The sequence below is a fragment of the Podarcis erhardii genome (genome assembly GCF_964252035.2).
Source record: "Podarcis erhardii genome assembly, chromosome: 5".
Classification (NCBI taxonomy): Eukaryota; Metazoa; Chordata; class Lepidosauria; order Squamata; family Lacertidae; genus Podarcis; species Podarcis erhardii.
In genome coordinates, this window is record NC_138509.1 from 57782153 (window position 1) to 57800902 (window position 18750).

Consider the following 18750-nt stretch of genomic DNA (forward strand, 5'->3'; position numbering starts at 1 on the left):
GTTTAATAGATTATGAGGGCAGAAAAAATGTTTGTGTAATGCTTTCAGTGCTTCAAAAAATACCTAAAATACAGTTCTGTATTTAGTATTGATTTCTAGAGGTACCCAGATTACTTTCCCATGGCAGAATTAACAACAAGCAAGGCACAGACATTACTTTTGCCGCTTCAGAATCTGTAGTGAGCAAAACTGACTTCTGATTGTGGAGATCTTGGTGGGTCATAGTTAACATGTCAAACAGCACACTGACAAAATGTCTAGGCAGTAATGCGAATGTGCTGCTTCCAACATCTTCAAGATGCCTGCATAGAGTTCTCTTCCAGGGAGATGAATGATGCATACTCATAAGACAGAAAGTGGGGAATGAGTAGCTTCTGATACCTTCTCGGCTAACAGTTCAGCACTGGGGTTCTTTTTCTCATTAGGGGCACAAATCTGCTAGTTTGCAGAGGGTACCATTGCTTACTTATAAGGTGTTGCTGAGCTACACACACAACTAGGGAAAGTTTGCAAAGCTTGATATTCTTGTAGGCAAAGCATTATACCTGCCATATTTTAAAACGTGGGAGATTTGTTAGAGCTTAGTTTTTCCAGAAATGTGTGTTTGAAATTATATGTATTTTCCCCCCTTGTATCACACTGCTCAGTATTTTTATTAGTCATTTTGTTGATTCAAATCACTCTTCCAAAGCATGGTTTACCTTGCACGTGCCCAGGGCACCTCACGCAAAAGGAAACTTCTCAGTGTATATTTTCAGATTTGTGGCAAGGAAGGAATGCATAGGAAAAAAACCTGTCGGAAATAATGCAACAGTGAAAGGGGGAGCAGAGAGCTGGCCTAGGCTAAATGCCATGCCTCACATGCCAGGATTATACTCTGAGGATTTGTGCCCATTTCTGCTTCACAAGGAATGTTGCCAGGCAGAAGAGTTGTTAGTATGCCCATGGTGGGGTTTACTAGCTTCCGCACAGTGTTAGGTGGCTCCTTAACTTTAGGATGAGGAATTTTAAAAAATTTACACAGCATGAAGTGATTGCCGTTCACTGGGTTTCCCTCCCTTTCTCTGGCAAAAATGTGCATTCCATGACCAGGCTAAATTGAGGAAGAAGCCAATGCAGTTTACTCAGAAGATTAGAGGAGCAGTAAAATGCTATTGCTGATACTATGAATTGCTTAATTTCTTTTTGTTTTGGAGCAATTAGAATGTGGGGAACATACTGAGGTCCTCTCCTATTCTCACTCTCCTTTGAAGGACCCTTTTATCTATCCACCTTTACTTGCAAAAGGGCCATATATTTATTTAGATGCCTACTATTTTATGAATTGCCACATGTCTAAAGGCAGTAGTATTATGATGCGGACCCTACAGCATCCCTTTTAAATATGGTCTAGTCATCCATTTTCATCTACCAAACACAAGAGCTCTACAAGTCTCTCTCGCAAATCCTTGAATGAAATAGCTATGGCTAAATGAGCAATGCTGCATTTCTTTCTTTCTTCCTTTCTTTTAGGGGACAGTATCTTTTTAAGAACAAGCCGCCCGATGGGATAGCCCCTCCTAATTCCTTCTACAGAGCACTTTATCCCAAAATTATACAGGATATAGAGGTAAGAGCCAGAAAAAAAAGGCTATGCAATTGTATGTGAAACCCTCATCTGAGCTCCTTTGTTGTGTGTGAAACAATTCAAATTTCCTGCACAGATGCCAGCCAGTTATAGCTTCCTACTGCATCTACCGTAGAATGAAAGAAAAGCTGGATGTGATAGTGTGTACATATTTGTACACATTTTCCCTCTGAGTCCTGTTTAAAAAAACAACAACTGTTTGAGCTTCTCCAAGTGTCACTGAGACCAAATCAAGGCAACCTGCATTTTTTACAGTACTCACTGTTGACCTTAATTCTGGAGAAGCTGTTCAAAAGAAAAGAGAATTGTGGCCAGTTCAGCATTCTTGAAGATCACTGAAGGGACAGATACCTGTGGAGCCATCAGTGTGGGGGAAGGGGGAAAACCTACCTAATGGACAGTCAACACAAGGGGAAATGAACATCCCGGGTTTTATCCAATGTTAGCCCTACTCAGAGTAGACACACTGAAATGAATGGAACTAATTAGCCCACTAATTTCAGCTATATTCTAGATATCTGGTGCCTTTGCTTTCTTTGTAGTAACTAGAATCATCTTAGAGGGATTTGAAACTTTATGGAAGCTAGGGATTGGGAAAGTGGCAGGGAGAAGGACTTGTCCCCTTTCCTTCCAGCCTGCTCTGGGACTATCTAATGATAAATGATTTCAGCATCAGAGCTGCTTCTGTTGTCCCAGGAGTCCAGCAGGCTTTATTGGTGCAAAATTTCCATGTTGTTTGTTCAACACTTTATAATTGTTTCTCTCTCCCCCAGACAATAGAATCAAACTGGCGGTGTGGAAGGCACAGCTTACAGCGAATCCACTGCCGAAGTGAAACAAGCAAAGGGGTTTATTGTTTACAATATGATGATCAGAAGATAGTAAGTGGCCTCCGAGACAATACCATCAAGGTGAGAGCTCCCCAGTGGGCAATGATTGAACACAAAATCCATTCCCCAGAAGAATGCAGGTGTAACTTCATTTAGGAGGACTAATGCAAGAGAGAAACAGAGAAGGATGAGGTTAATCCTTGTCTTCCTTTCCCTCCCCTCGTGCCCCCCATCAAGTCTGACTATGAATTGCATTGGTTTTCCTCCCTTTCTTCCAAACAAGGAGGATAAATCTATATTATCTGTTTCATTTTCTTGCATTCTGTTCAGTGCTAGCCACGTTATTGGTCCTTCAGTAATTAAAGTCTTCCTGTTCCCTAATGAGAAGGGTAAAGACTATGTTCATATTAAAACAGAGATATTAAGGATAGTTTATATTGCTCCAAAGTGCCTGTGGAATACAAAGTGCACTGTGTGCCACTTAGAAGAAGTTCTGCTCGCCTTAGTAAATAAAATGCTGTGTTACAGAAAAACAAAAGAGCCAGTCTAGCAATACAATCTGTTTACCTTGTGGTGAAATCCCAAATGTGTGCCCTTTTTGCCTTCCTAGATTTGGGACAAGAATACGCTAGAATGCAAGAGGGTTCTGACTGGACACACGGGGTCAGTCCTTTGCCTCCAGTACGATGAGCGGGTGATCATCACTGGATCATCGGATTCCACTGTCAGGTAGCTATTTATTTATTGAGAATGCTTATATCCCTCTTTTCTAACAAATACAGGCCTCCAAGGCAGTTTACCCCATAATTAAAACAATCCATTTTAGTGAAAAAATATATAAAAGGCAGAGAATAGAGCCAACAGTCAATAAGCAAAAAAAATTAAACAGAAAGCAATTAACCAACCAGATAAAAGCTTTTGAAAATGAAGCCTAAAAGTTAACAGTTTGCATGCAGTGTCAAACCGTAGTTTGGAATAAATTATATTGAGATTGGGGGATTATATGATGAGTGTCTTGGCTACCATGCTACTCCTAATGCTCAAGAAGAGGTTGCAAGTAAGAAAGATGGATTTGCTCCACAAGCCCTATTCAAATTCTGCCCTCAAAACAGAGACGGTGGAAGGCATGCACAAGGAATGGAAGGCTGTTTCTATACGTTTTGGTAAAAATAGCCTTCAGAGTCAGCAATTTAAACCCTTGATTCCAGGGTTATCAACACACACACACACACACACACACACACACACACACACACACACCTGTCCTTGGGAACAGATAGCTGTCAGCACGTTTTCTTGAGCATACAGATTCTCCTTGCATGAAATATCCAATTAAATTCCTTAATGCCAGCCATTAATATATTATACAATGCTTTTAGCAGGACAAAAGGAATATTTCAAATTGTGGGTGCTACATGACATTTTTTATTGCTCAGGAATTGTTCAAGTCCTGCGGCCTAGAATTTTTTTAAAAAACAGTCATAAGAAAGAGCAGCATATTTGGTTCAGGGGTAATTCTGTGTTGGGAGTAAATTATCCATTTTGGAGGCTTTGCTGATTTGGAATGTGTTAATATGGATTATTTGAAAGCTAAGAAGAGTGAAATGTGCTGAGGAAGGACCTGCCTTTTGAGAAATTTTGCCCTTGTTCTTTTTAGACATGATTTTTAAAACAAAGGTGGAAGCGCTCCGCAAACTAAATTCTGTACTAGTTTAGATCTTGCATTACGCCCACAAGCGCAGAAACTCAGCACATGCAGCAGAAGATTTCAGTCCTCAGATCTTCTTTCCTGTTAAATCCTTTTGTTTTGAGGTTCTTGCTTTTTCTTACTCTGTTTGGACATTACAGTGTTAACTTTTGTTTGTTGGACTCTGTAGCTGTGCTGTTGACTAAACCCAAAGGAGGACAGTTTGCTTCAAATTGCAGCCAAGCCCAAGATTCACAGTGTGACACTGAGCAAATTACACATTTTCTCATTTTCAGTTCCCCATCTGTAAAATGGATATAATAATGTCCTAACACACAAAGTTGCTGGGAGGAAGAATTAGATTCTTATTGAAATACTATTTGAATTTACCAAATTAGGCGGACAGACTTACTTATTTAGCACATCTTTTACAGTAATGTTTGGCATATTTCCCCCTTCTGCTTAATAATGGATCTTAAAACATCTCTCTCCTCCCCTTCTTTTCTCTCTTCTGCCACAAATTCCAGAGTGTGGGATGTTAATACGGGTGAGATGCTGAACACCCTGATCCATCATTGTGAAGCAGTACTGCACCTACGTTTTAATAATGGCATGATGGTGACATGCTCCAAAGATCGGTCCATTGCCGTGTGGGACATGGCCTCCCCAACAGACATCACACTACGAAGGGTACTGGTTGGACACAGGGCAGCCGTCAATGTGGTCGACTTCGATGACAAATACATTGTATCAGCATCGGGGGACAGAACGATTAAGGTGCAAACCATGAAGTCATGATGACATTGGACATTTATTTTATTTATTTCTTTTTCGCAATACATTTATACTGCCTTCCTATACTGCCTTCATCAAGGGGGCATGGTTCCCTTCTTCACACACACTTTGATTCTTATCATCATGCTGTTAGTGTAGATTGGGCTGAGAGAGTGAGTGACTGGCTTAAGGCCATCCTTTTAGTTTTATGCCTGAGTGGGAATGTGATTCAGTGCCTCCTAGTCTTTAATCCAACACTCAGACCATCACACCACACTGTCTCCCATCAACAATCTATGACTTTTTCATAAACATCCCTGTCCATTATTTTCTTCTGTATGTACTCGTGTCTCTCTTACAGGTCTGGAATACAAGTACCTGTGAGTTTGTGCGTACGTTGAATGGCCACAAGCGAGGTATTGCATGTCTACAGTACAGAGACAGACTAGTAGTGAGTGGTTCATCAGATAATACAATCAGGTAAGAAACACAACAGTTACCTGAACAGCATGCTGCCTCTCTCAGAGCCAAACCATACATTACACATCAGTGTTTGCAGTCTTCTCAAATGGCCATTTTTTCCACAGAATGCCAATTTGAGACAAAGCAGCGGTGAAGGTGTGCTTAAACATGTTCTTGTCTGTTCCCACTCCAAAGGCCCTGCTCCAGCACTTTATCGTTTAAAAAGAAGCAGTCAGTATTAGACTAATGTTGCATGCAATTGTAATGTGCTCTTTAGCACATCCACGTGCCCTCTACTTATTAAACTGAGATTGTACTGCTTCTGATTGCAGGTAAAGGATTGCACTTCTGAATTCTCCCCCGCATACAAAAAATAAGCTTTTTTCTTTTAAAAACAAACAAACTAGTATAGTAGATAGAGGCCTGTACCTGTGCCTTTGTCCTGTTGTTGTTTTTTTTGTTTGTTTGTTTTTTTTAAAGAAATGGGGGAAGATGGTTCATTATTATTTTTGGTTAAATGTAGGGGAGCATTCAAGACAGGTATCCCTCACCTGCAGTTTGAAGTGATGTGGCTCACACTAGCCCTTCAGGATTATACCACTTTACTCTGTGTTGTATGTAAACCAGGCCTCATTTGTTACTAAATAAGGTTTTAAAAAGGCAGGGGGTGCCATATACCTAGAAATATCAAGATCCGCCAAAAATCTGAGTTCAAAATGAATTCAATATATATTTATTTAATTCACATAATACAGCTGAATTAAATATTTGAAGGGTATCTTAGAAAGGCTAAGGGTATCTTAGAAAGAGAAGTCATAAGGAACCAAGAAAGGAGGCTAATGCACAAATTTGGGGAAGTGCTTTGGATTCAAGAGAAAGTAACTATGAGGCAACACTTCTGTCTTGGTTTTTTGTCATTTTCAACTTTTTCTCTTTAGCCACCAGGAACAGAAATTTCTCAGCTTTGTAGAATTTTCAAAAATCAAAAGTCTGCACTCTATTCCATGTATTCTTAAAATGGCCACAGCCCTGACAGCAGAGTAAAACTTGTGTTCTAAAATGCTTCTGTATGAAGGAAAAGCTTTTGTCGTTGCCTCAGTTTTCCAGAGTTTAAAGCTTCCAAATCATCAATGAGCAAAGATAATCCATTTAGAGTACTACATATAGTATTTATCCCCTTTTTTAACACAGCTGCTATTTAGATTTTTGTATTCTGCAAGAGCTAAAAGCAAACAGTAATAATTGTTTAACTTCTCAAAATGTAATATGTGAAAGCACTGGCACGGACTGTTATAAAGGCTGCTCCCCTTTATGGTTTGTATCTCTGCTTAGAAGAGTTGGATTTGCAACAAGAGGTTTTTAATCCAACCCCAAAACAGTGCTGGGGTTTTGCCAACCAAGTTTTTCTCATGGTGCTTAGCCTCAGGCACCATTTGTAACAGGTGGCCTGGACTCATGGAGTCTGCTTGCTGTCCCTTGGTTGGAAACGTTCCAAGCAGTGATCCATTCCATAATACAATGAACTATGTATTTTTGCGTTGGATGAAATTTGACAGTTTTTAGAGGGCAAAGTATAATATCACTGAAAGCCATTGATTTGTCAGAATTGAATAGGAAGTACTGTCTTCCTATACTCTTCTGTGTACCTCATCCTTACTCATTTAAAGCTATACAAGTTGTTGTTGTTGTTTTTGTGAACTATGGTGATGAGTTGCCTCTATAGCCATGAGCTGCTTCATCTTTCAACCATCTTGTCAAATGCAAATATTTGTGCACTTGCTTAAAGGCTTCTTCTGTTCATGTGCTCTTCTTTCCTGCAAGAAATGAAGTGTCAGCCCAATCCTCATTCTTTTTTAATCGAAAGCTTTGGTCATAGCAGTTTGAGCTCCGATTCACATGGAGAGTGCATTGACAATCTGCCTTTTAAATTGTCCTCAGCAAACAATTCAAGCATGACAAAAGTTGCCATACTCCCTAAATCTAGTTACAGATGGGTAGCCGTGTTGGTCTGCCATAGTCAAAAAAAATTTAAAAAATTAAAAAATTCCTTCCAGTAGCACCTTAAAGACCAACTAAGTTAGTTCTAGGTATGAGCTTTCGTGTGCTTATCTGAAGAAGTGTGCATGCACACGAAAGCTCATACCTAGAACTAACTTAGTCTTTAAGGTGCTACTGGAAGGAATTTTTTTATTTTGTTTTCCCTAAATCTATACAGTTTAGTGAGTGTGCAGATATTAAAAAATGGGTAAAGGATCCCTCTTAATCAGACCAACAGAGCTCACTCAAATTAATGGTATCATCTTTCCTCATCCGTTGTGCATAATTCTCCGGGTCCAAGGTCAAATGTATGGAATCACTGTGTGTCCAAATAAAGATACAAAACAAAGAAACAATTCCTTTCATTAAGGGGCTTAAGAGGCTGGTAATTGACTAGTGTAGCTTTTAGAGAAAGCTAGTTACTGAAGGTAATTGCAGTAACATGAGTAATGAAAACAAACAAGTCAGGGTACTGCAGCAGACAATTTAAATGAGAGACATGGGGAATTGTAAGGGGACAGTTGAAGCTATTAACCAATTATCACCTTCACTCAACAGCTGCATCCTATTTAACGCCTTGTAAAGATCAAAAGATTTGCAAATAACGGCCATGGCTTTGCACCAGGGGAACCAGGACACACATACATTTGGGGAGGTTGGGGGTGCCTTCATGGTATGGCTAAACAAAAGATAAGACAAACAACGGTGTTTTGAGAAAAATTTGAGTTTAAATGAGTTTAAACTTGGATCCAGCACTCTACTGTCCACCGCTTCCATAAGAAGTAGCAACATCAAAGACAAATCTAAAAAGCATACAATTCGGAAGGCACAAACATCGACAGTAATCCAAACAGGAAATAGTTAAACTCTGCAGAGCTTGGAAAAGTAACCACAAATACTACACACAGTAATAACCAACAAATATAAATGTCAATATGGTAATAAATTTAAAGAGGAATACAATTACTTTTATGCTTACACTGAATAAAATCCTTGTGCTGGAATTTTTGCAGTGGTTGGCAACATATCTCAGCAGAATGCAGGTTAGGTGCACAGTTGGCCCACAAGTTCCCAAAGATCAGTTTTCAAAACTGGCTTGGGGTGGCTGTTTCTCCCATCCTCCTCTCCTGTATTTTCAGTGTAGAGTGTAAACCACCTGTGCACAAACTATCTTTTGCGTTCTGTGCAGCAATTCACATTTGGTCAGTGGGTAATCACAAAAGGTTTAGCCTCTACACTGTGGAATGAAGTATGATTATTTCAAATAGCAACTGTAACCAATAGGTGGGAAACCCACTTTGTGATATTGTCATACCTATTTAATTTTAACTCGGATGAACAAGCATAGGGCCCAGCAAAACCTTCATGACAAAAAATTATGTGAATGGCTTCACAAATTACTGTGCAGTTTTCTTTTGGAGGTGATGGGGGTGACACTGTTTAAATTTGCCTATATCATGTGCTCTTTCCACACAGAAAAGCAAGGACATTTTTCACCTTCTGTTAGCAACCGCTTTGTCAGTGTAATGTGAAACATTCTTTAATTGACTGAAGCATTTCCTGTTTAATCAGAAGAAAAAAACAGCTGCCTATGGGTTAAGCTAGATGTTACAGCAGTAGAGAGGCACATGTGTAATAGTTATCCCACATTCATACCATACATTTAGGGCACTATGTTAGCACTTTAAACAGTCATGACAGTCTCCTAACAAATACCCATATTTAGTGCATTTTGGTAAACTGTTTTCAGAGGTTACCAAGATGTGTTGAGAAGTGGCAGGTTTTTTCTAGGAAGCTAACATTTCAGATGCCGTGTGAAGGAAATATGTTTCTGGTAACCACCTGATTTTGTTCTATAGCAAAGCCAGGTCACAGGAAGGATTTCATTTTTTCTGCAACAAGCAATCTTATCTTTACAAGTTAACACGGGCCCCTATCTCTATGCTATCTATAATTTGTTGTCTCTTATGTAGCCCAAACAACATTCAGAGATAACACTACTACTCATAAATGTACAGTATTGGAAATGAAAATAGTAGAGTTTCACATTGAAATTTGTAATTTTCTAGATACAAAATGTGAATTTAGGAAGAAATTGGGAGATTCTTCCGAGTTCTCCCATTCCTGGATAAATAGGCAGGTTCAATTTGCAATTCATATTTCCAAAACATTTTTCTATGGCAATTACATAATGATTGTTTGCCTTGTCTTCTAGGTTATGGGACATTGAATGTGGGGCATGTTTGCGAGTTCTGGAAGGCCACGAAGAGCTGGTGAGATGTATTCGCTTTGATACCAAGAGGATAGTCAGTGGAGCCTATGATGGGTGAGAATTTATTATTAATTTATTAATTAAATTTCTATCATGCCTTTCATCCAAGGATCACAGAGCATTTTACAAATTTAGTGGTGAAATAGAGATGTCTAGAGTCTCTCTCCCACCCACCCCAAACTGACTGTTACCCTGAAGGCTAGAAAATTAGAAATGCCTTACTCTGACAGATCCAGTGCTTCACTGAGCAAGTAACCTGTATGCAATTTAGATTTTTAGAAGAAAGAGAGAATCAATTTTCCCTATTCAGCATTACAAATATAAAATGCAAGAAGAACAGATACCAGTAGTATTTAAAGGAGGATATATTAAAATACATTGCAGGTTCTGCAAAGACAACCACTTACAGTAGCAATCAAATTTGCTTTCCTGCTGGCCTCATTTGGATAAGTGGAAGGTAGAATTTGCTTATAAAAGTCCCATTAACAGGACCTAAAATAAAAGACATGCTTGGTGAGGTAAACACTACTTGGATTCACCAAATTATACATGTTATTACTATTACTGAAGTCATATCACAGTACAATACAGTGTAATGTTTATCATTTCTTCCATTATAATTGATGTCACCTCTTTAGTTTTAATTTATCTTTATGTTAACCATACTGTCAGGCCTGGTCGTTGTCCTCTTCAGATCACCACACAAACGCTTCTTGTTCTTTTTATTGCGTATTAACAAAACAATCTTATAAACGGTTCTTAAATATTATTCCTCAGAGTCACTTATTTCAGATACCTTCTGAGCTCTGCTTCTCCATGACCAGCCACTCTCAAAATGGCGAAGGCGCCCTTCCCTTTGTTTTCCCGCTCTTTTTTCTAACCTCCTGGCTATAGCTGGCTTGTATCTCCCCTCCTCCAAATCTGAGCTAGAACTTAAGCCTTTCCTTTCCTGGGAACAGCCGGTCCCTCCCTGTTGTTCCTCCTGTTCTCTTCTATTAGATTCACTGCTCTCCTTCCCCCCTTGAGGAATGCTTTCTCCCTCTGAGAAACTGGAAACTTCTAACTCTTCCCTGACACATACGCTTCCCATTAAGATCTGTTATCTTCATATCAACCATACTACCTCCAGCCAACACAAGAGAAAACAGTAAAGCTAAGTTGCAAGAACAGATGCACATCTGTTTTTTTTCTCCATGAAATAGATTGATCAGCTGAGATGGATTAACAACTCAGTTTTTTTTATTTCATGTAGTGCTTGCACTTCCTTTTTAATGAAACCCCGGTTCTTCCTTCTTTTTTGTACCACCAGGAAAATAAAGGTGTGGGATCTGGTAGCTGCACTGGACCCTCGTGCCCCTGCTGGAACCCTCTGCCTGCGCACTCTTGTGGTAAGAGCTTTTGATTGATCTTGGGTGGGAGGGAATATATTTACCCAGTATTAATACATAATAAAACTTCACCTGGATTGTCAAATGAGAGTTAGACTAAAATATGTTCCTCCTTAGCCATGCCATCAAATCTAATCCATTAAAGAATGCAGCTTTGTGTAAGCTTGCATCGTATGCAAAAGAAGTCCTAATATAGGTTAGTCTTGAATTTGCCATGCCTTAAAGTGGAGAATAAGCAGAATACAAAGACTATAATGGTGGCATTGAGCTTGTCTGCTCTGTAGCAAATGTGTCCATTGTTGTAGCAATGCAGTTGTGCTTTTTCCAAACTAATTCACACAGTATAGGCCAGCTCAACTCTTCTGCCTGATATATATCTAAATACCGTTGTGCTGCTTTATAGAGAACATAGGACCCAGAGGATAAGTGAAAAAGCAGCCACCTTGTTTCGTTGTTCTGATCCTAGAGGACCAAATATATGAAGTGGTGTAGAATTCATTAAGCCTTAATGAGGTGCTGGGGGAGTCAGTGCTTATTACCCCTGAGTGACTATGTTCACACTTCAGCTGAGACTGACTTGTGAATCCTGCTGCTCGTGGCTAAACCACCACTGTAAACAAACCCTAAGATTTCACTGCCTCATTAAAGTTGTGTCTGATACTCTTACCTTCAAAAGGGTGAGCAGAAACAGGCAAGTTTTAGGTGCTTGCAAACTGGGGAAATGTAACATTTGCTGTTTTGCTGCATCTCCTCAGGATCTGAAATTAAACCTGTCTCTGCAATGAATGCAGCCTAGTGTCTGCTGTTTTATTCTCAATTTCCAGATGATAAGAGGAAAGGCCACATAATAAATACTCATTTCACATAAGAGAGTAGGAAATGCTCTGCTGGATCAGAACAAGGATTTCTCTAGTCCAGCATCCTGTTTTCACCAGTAGCCAGCCAGATTGGACTAGAATGGCCACAAATGGGACAAAAAGCAACAACTAACTTTTCTAAGTGCCCTCCTCCATCAAGTATTCCCAGCTTCTGGTATCTAGAGGTTGAACATGAGTGCAAACCGTTTCCTGATTTTTTCACAGAAATGGTTTGTTAGGTAATGAAAGGACTGCTTATTTGTGCAGTTGGTTCTTTAGGAGGTGTATACTTCTGTATTAAAAGCTCACATTTCTGCAATCAGAAACATACAGTGCTAAGATCACAGCAACCCTTAATGCTTCTGAATTTGACTTGTCTCCCTTTCCCCATCCAGGAGCACTCCGGCAGAGTTTTCCGGCTCCAGTTTGACGAATTTCAAATAGTTAGCAGCTCGCATGATGACACCATCCTCATCTGGGACTTCCTGAATGATCCAGCTACCCAAGCAGAATCTAACCGCTCCCCTTCCAGAACATACACTTACATCTCCAGATAAATAGCACTACACTGTACCTCACACTTGCACAGGTAAAAACAACAACAACAACAACAACAACACGTTAATGCAGCAGGTAGGCTGCATGGTGGATAGACATGATTTGTGAATGGAGGTTTTGCTGGTTCCTTAACTGAGAGTATTATTGAAAACCACTGCAGATAAAGGGATGACAAGGGTGGTTCTGTCCTTTGGCTTCTCAGAACTTCCTTGCCTGTAGGAGCATTAGGGAGAAATGGCCATGTAACTGCGGTGGACCAAGAATGAATTAATTTAAATGAGCACAAGCTGAGGAGAGAACGAAACTGAAGTTTGTAATGAAGAACCACTTCTTACTCTAGCACTCTACCTGGGAGGTGCAATTTTCCTACCTCAGCCAAGGATCAAAAACAAGTGATCAGGAAACAGGAAGGAATGTTGTGATCTTTTGTGAGGTTCCTCAAGGGCTCAACCGTCCCCCGTACTTTTGAAACATCAGAGTGCTCCATCCAGTTTCCTGGGCACTCCAATCAGCTCCTTGCCACTTCTCAGCACAACTGCCACCTGCAACAGAAACAATGTGGAGGTGCTGTCACGGTCTCTCCCCAACATAATTTGGGTTTTCCCTCCTTGCCGCCACCACCACCTGTCCTACAAGATGAATGTTAACAATAACTTGGGAAACAGATCACATACACAGGCTGAGGGTTCACACACATACCCCAAATGTATCCATTTTGAAAAATCTAGATTGCCTATAATCATCTTTTGATGGTTTATAAAATTTCATTAACAAAAATGTGGATGACAAATAGTTCTTGTCTCTTCTTTCCTAGGACTCATTTAAGCTGCGATATTTAAATTACCTGCCAATGCCAGGGCAAAAGAATTACCACATAACAGATATAACTGAAGAGAGAGGCTCTCAGACACACTTCTGGAACCAAGTCAGCATGGGGTTGATCTCGGACAAGGTCTTCTCAGTGCAGCTGACTGCTCAAGTGCTGCTATATCAGAAGATTCCTTTTATCTTTCCTGAATGACTGATGTGTTATACCTCCCCTCTTCACCCTCTTCTCCCTCCCATCTCCTCTCTTGTCCTGAGTGCAGATGTCCTATAAATATATTTAACATGTTGCCAGAATTTCTTGCTTCGCTCTTAAGCAGAAAAATCATTGCCACCATTCGTTCCCATGGGAGAATCACCTTGTGATGTGTTGGTAGGTGGGGAACAGCAGGCTGATGCCTCTACCTTTGGGGACTTGTGATAAGGACGCATCTACCTTTTGTAGCTGGGCCTTGGACTTTAAAGGAGGGCCAACTTGATGCCAAATGAAGGCCCCGGTGGCCAGAAACCAGTCGGGAGATAATGATGAAGTCTAAATAATTTCAGCTAAGCCCTCTGCAGTTAGTCACTGGTCTAAAATCTTCATCTGGCGGATGCCAGTAAATGAAAGGTGAAGCTTTCTTCTGCCAAAGTCTAATTTACTTAAGAGGTGAGACTTACTGGTGACAGCATTGGTGATGGGCAGTATTTCTGCTGTCAACGTATATGAATATATTTCCATGTTCTTCCTTCCCTCCCCACATGGTGCTGTATTGCACCTCTGCTCCTCGCCCCCCCCCCCCGGAAGAAGAATATGGTATCAACAGTAGCAACCACCCTATTCCCTCAGCACTCAGCCAAGACTTCAGACTTTTCCTGTTAACCTGATTGTGTCATTATTTGTCGGCTGGCATTTGTGCTTTGTTGCCATACTCTGTTGGAAGGGAACTCCTGAAAGAACGGGAGATTCTGATGACTTAGTCTGTAAGCTGCAAGGTCATTTTGTGGTGGAAGGGATAATAGTAGAGGAGAACAGTGGAGGGTCTTAGGTAGGGACAGAAAAGACCAAAAGCAAACCTGTCCTATGGTACTACATAACCCCCCATCATTGTGTGGGAATAGCATAACGCTTGTCTCCTACAAGGAAGGGTTAACTTCTTTGGCCAAGATTTTAAATTTGGAAGTTAGGGGGAAAGAGCTTCACTTTTATGCTGCTAAGCAGGTCCCCCTCTGTGGCCTGTCTCCTCTTCATTCACTTGGGAGTAGCAATTTCCCCACAGTGAAATTTGGTATTTGCCATGGCGGGCTCAGAAAGTCAGTGGAAACTAAGAATAAACGGGCAGCTGGTTCTGTCCTGTAGTTCTCTACTCTGGTTCAAAAGTGAGAGTTTTGTGCAAGTGCTCTGCCTAACCCATGGATTCTCAGCCTGCGTATCATCCAGGGCTGCATTAGCACCAAAGGCATAGTCAGAAGTATTTGTTCTCTTGGGGTGGGGATAAACATGCTGATCTTGGTCTGCTTTTCTTTTTAAGTGTTTCTTTGAGCAAAGGCAAAGGAAGTCACAGCTGCAGCTAGAAGGCTTTCCTTAACTGTGCTATCCTTCAGAGTATGAAAAAGGTTGCCTTGCACACTGAATTGCAAAGCAAGATGGAAAACGAGAGACAGATTGCCACATACTAGTTCTTCATTATGTTTGAAAGCTCACTGTCGCCCCAGCCCTGTTTCATCACTATTACTCGGATTCCATTTATACTTTGTAGTACAGTATTGACAATGTGTGGAACAGACTGTAGATCCACTACAACTGGAGCATCAACAGGTTATTTTCTCTTGCTCGCTGGCAGAGCTGTGAGATCAGTATTTTCTCCCGTGTGTGTGTGTGCGTGTGCGTGTGCGTGTGCGTGTGTGTAGGGAAGTGTCTTTGGCGGTGGCTCTGTCAAGCACATAGGGGGGGGGGTTGTTTCTGTTATGTGGAGTTGGAGATCAGATAAGAGACAATGTCATTTCTGGTGGCGCTTTCCTTATTGTCATAACCCTTCTCTTCCCTGCTGTTGTTCCCAAACACACCTAACTGCTTTGGGGCTTTAAAACAAACAAACATGGTACTGGAGAATTAATTCTAATGTATAAAACCTGTCACCAAGGGGAAAGTAGTGAGGTTTTTTCCTGTTAAGTCATTTCAAGGAAGAAGCTGAAATGGTGCTTTTCCAATAGAAGGAGGGCCCACCATGCCTTGGCATGGAGAAAGGCCACTGCAAAAAGCAAGACCTCCCTCCAACTTCTACCCCACTCAAGTTGCATGAAGTTTACAGCCCTCAGCCTCCTGCATCTCCAACCATTTGGGGAGGGCTTTGTTCTTCACTGGAAGAGAAAGGCTCTAAAGCATCTCCGTACATGGACATTTCAAGGGTTAATTTGATATGGGTAATTCCAAATGGATGTGATGCGAAAGCTGAAAAGGGAATTTTAATGACGTTTCTGAAGAGGGGCTGAGCCCTAATATCTTTCTTTGCAATGAAATGCTAACTTGGAATTGCTAATCACAAATGGCCTTGCCTTTCACTGGTGTGGAGCGGAGAGCTCCACAGGCAGGTATTTACAGAAGGAAATGCAGCGCACAACTGGCTCTGAGCCATAGGAGAGAACCTTGCTGTAAAACTCTGCATTTCTAACCCTAGAGCAATTGAGTAGTTTAAATAACATAAGCTCAGCCTGGGCACCCAGCTGAATACGTAGCATAGGAACCCCCCCCCCCCTGCAGCAACGCTAAGCCACTTTCACCGTTCCTGATTAGGCTTCTGAACAAGTTGGACCTTTTGATGACTATTTTAAGACTTTATGCTTGCTTCTGAAATTAGAAGATGGGAGAGAGACCCTGCTGCCCCCAGCAAAAAACAAACCTATTTTGACTTCATAAAAGAAAAGGAGAGTGGTACATATGTGTGTTCCCCTTCTCTGGGTTCATATATGAATCTGCCAATTTGAACTCATGTGATTGGTACCTCTCCAAATGAGGTCTTCTGGTCCTTGGGGTCTTTTCCCTTCCATGCTATGCTCAGACATGTTTAGGAGTTAACAGTGTTATCAAAAGAAGTGACTACTTGTGTGCTGTTTTCTGCTGTTGCTTCATACCAGGAAGGAACTATTCGATATAGGAGGGTAGGAGGAACATTCAGTAGTTTTTAGTTACAAAGGCTTATACGGCTTGCATGCCTTCCCAAATTCTCTTGGATTTGGGAAGAAAGAATTGGGGAAACTCTAGGTGGCACAAGGCACATATATGGTCCCTAAGTGGCCTACATATATGATGCATTTTAACAATGCTGAGCTGTGCCCTAATCCATTCCTCTTCCTTTAATCAAGTGGTCAAATAGGGGGGTTGGGGCGGGAGGGGTTTCCCTGAAGAAGGAAGCCTTTTGGATTTTTCCTCAAGCTGCAGTTCTGGGTAAATCTCCTTTTTCTGAAATCAATCTTACATATCCAGCTGAGAGTGAGCCAACTGGTTGTGGAAGCACAATTCTCACTTTAGGCCATCATGTCCTTGGCAGTTTCCACTTGGGTTTAAATCCTGGGAACTGCATGCTCTGGAAGCAACACTTCTGTATTGTAAGTCACCCTCTGCATCTTTCTGATTTATAACATGGCTGCTGGAATAAAACATGGGTGCAGCCCATGCTTTTTTTATAGGCTCCCCTTCAGAATTGTGATTGACTAGTCCGCAATCTGCTTCTTAAAATCAGAGCTCTTTTCAGGACTGCAGCATCCTATGTCATGGGCATAGTTATACATTATATCTTTGGTCTGCAAAATGCAATTGGGCTGTAGCACACGAATTTAGGTCTTCTAAAGTGGCAGTAATCATACAGAGATTTACAATTAGTGACCTTTCAGTGATGCAAGGTATGCTCAGGAGGTAGACCTTTGACAAATCAACAATAACCTTCACAATGAAACATAACTATGAGGTTAGCCCCATTAAGAAATCATTATTACCTGGCTCTAGAGCTCATTCAAATTCACTGATCTACAACACCATTCTAGATGCAGAAATGCTTTCCCTAAAGCACTACTCAGCTTTTCTGGAGAAAGTACAAGTAGTGGTCTGTTCTGTAGGTCTACTTGTGTACATTAAAAAACTAAAATTCACTGTTCAATGCAAATCAGTAAAACACCCAAATTCACTTAATTTGTATTGATTTGCATGCTTTCTTCTGAACTCTGCATTTGGGCACTTGCACAAGATCAAATGGACAATGAAAGTTTGGACAGACAAGAGGGTTGTGAAAAGCTGTATGAGTGTGAGCGAAACAAGGTTGCAAGGGTAGGCTTCAAGAAACTAAAGCTTCAGGTTTTGACCTGAGCATTTCACAATGGTTCTTGCATGATTTCAAATGTATTTTCACTATAATGAGGGCTAGAAACTTGCTTTTTAAAAAGGGAAGCTGGGATTCTCAGGAGTCTAATATGCATAAATCATTGTTGTGCACGCTGCCCAATCTATGATGCCCAAAGCAGATGCTTTAGCAGAAAGGCACAGAGGACCATTTTCTAAATACTCCATGTTTATTTTCTCCATGTTATTGGCTGCCTTTGCTGGTTAAAGCAGAGCTTTTTTCCCTCCTTATCTCTCTGGGACTAAAATGGTCATAGATGGTCAAAAAAATTCACTTCCAAATTATGAATTTAGGCTGAGTAGGGAAAAGTAAGGTAGCTGTTGATCCATACAAGAGGAAATGCTCACAATATAAATTGCTAATTCTAATATCTTTTTGTACAGCACGTTAGTGTGGGGGTTGCAAGTTTAAAATCTGGCAAAATTGAATTGGCTCTTATGACAATTTATTCTCTTAACAGCTTGCTGCTCCTTTGAAAGCAAACACCCACTAGACCAGTGCATGCCTTTAGCAACTGCAGGAAGCTCAGATAACTGTGGGCACAGAAGGTTAAAAAGAAAGCACATGATCTCTTATTTTTATTTGTAACTCTGCTCTCTTTGTTCTCTAGATTCTAAAAGTAATGAGTGCTTTGGAATTTTTGTGATTATGTTCTGGTGATGTGTAGCTAACGTACTAATGTTCACTTGAGCTAGGGTCATGGTAATGTGTGGTTTTTTTAAGAAAAAATATTTTAACTGTTCAGAAGATAACTTAAATACAATTATAAGATTAAGCTGTGAACCTGCTGAGCGTGTGTTTTTTCTTTAATCTTAAATGAATGTTTGTTTCCCAGGCACTATGTCAATGAATGAACTAGTGCAGAACTTCAACCTCATCTCATTGACTGTCATTCATTCACACTGGGGCAGCTTATTCATAAAATCTCAGCGTACTTTATAAGAGTTCCACTCGTTAATGATATCTTCCATCTAAAGCACTGTAAATTGATCAAAACGTGTGACAGCAAAAGGAGTGCATTTAAAAAGGGAAAATGGATCCTACAGGATATTTGAGTGAA

At 40.6% G+C, this 18750-nt stretch overlaps 1 protein-coding gene across 10 annotated transcripts in view; it reads left to right on the forward strand.

The window, feature by feature from the left end:
• Positions 1-18473, forward strand: part of BTRC (beta-transducin repeat containing E3 ubiquitin protein ligase) — a 123227-nt gene extending 104754 nt beyond the window's left edge. For 9 of the 10 annotated variants that reach the window (XM_081863987.1, XM_081863989.1, XM_081863984.1 and 6 more), the window contains 9 exons: positions 1513-1609; positions 2401-2538; positions 3068-3186; positions 4672-4921; positions 5280-5398; positions 9633-9743; positions 10999-11077; positions 12330-12523; positions 13307-18473. In XM_081863987.1, coding sequence (XP_081720113.1) covers positions 1513-1609; positions 2401-2538; positions 3068-3186; positions 4672-4921; positions 5280-5398; positions 9633-9743; positions 10999-11077; positions 12330-12491 — 1075 coding nt within the window. In that variant the 3' untranslated portion in view covers positions 12492-12523; positions 13307-18473. The remainder of the gene's footprint in view (positions 1-1512; positions 1610-2400; positions 2539-3067; positions 3187-4671; positions 4922-5279; positions 5399-9632; positions 9744-10998; positions 11078-12329; positions 12524-13306) is intronic. The other variant, XR_014157048.1, reaches the window with a different exon arrangement.
• The last annotated feature ends 277 nt before the right edge of the window (positions 18474-18750 follow it).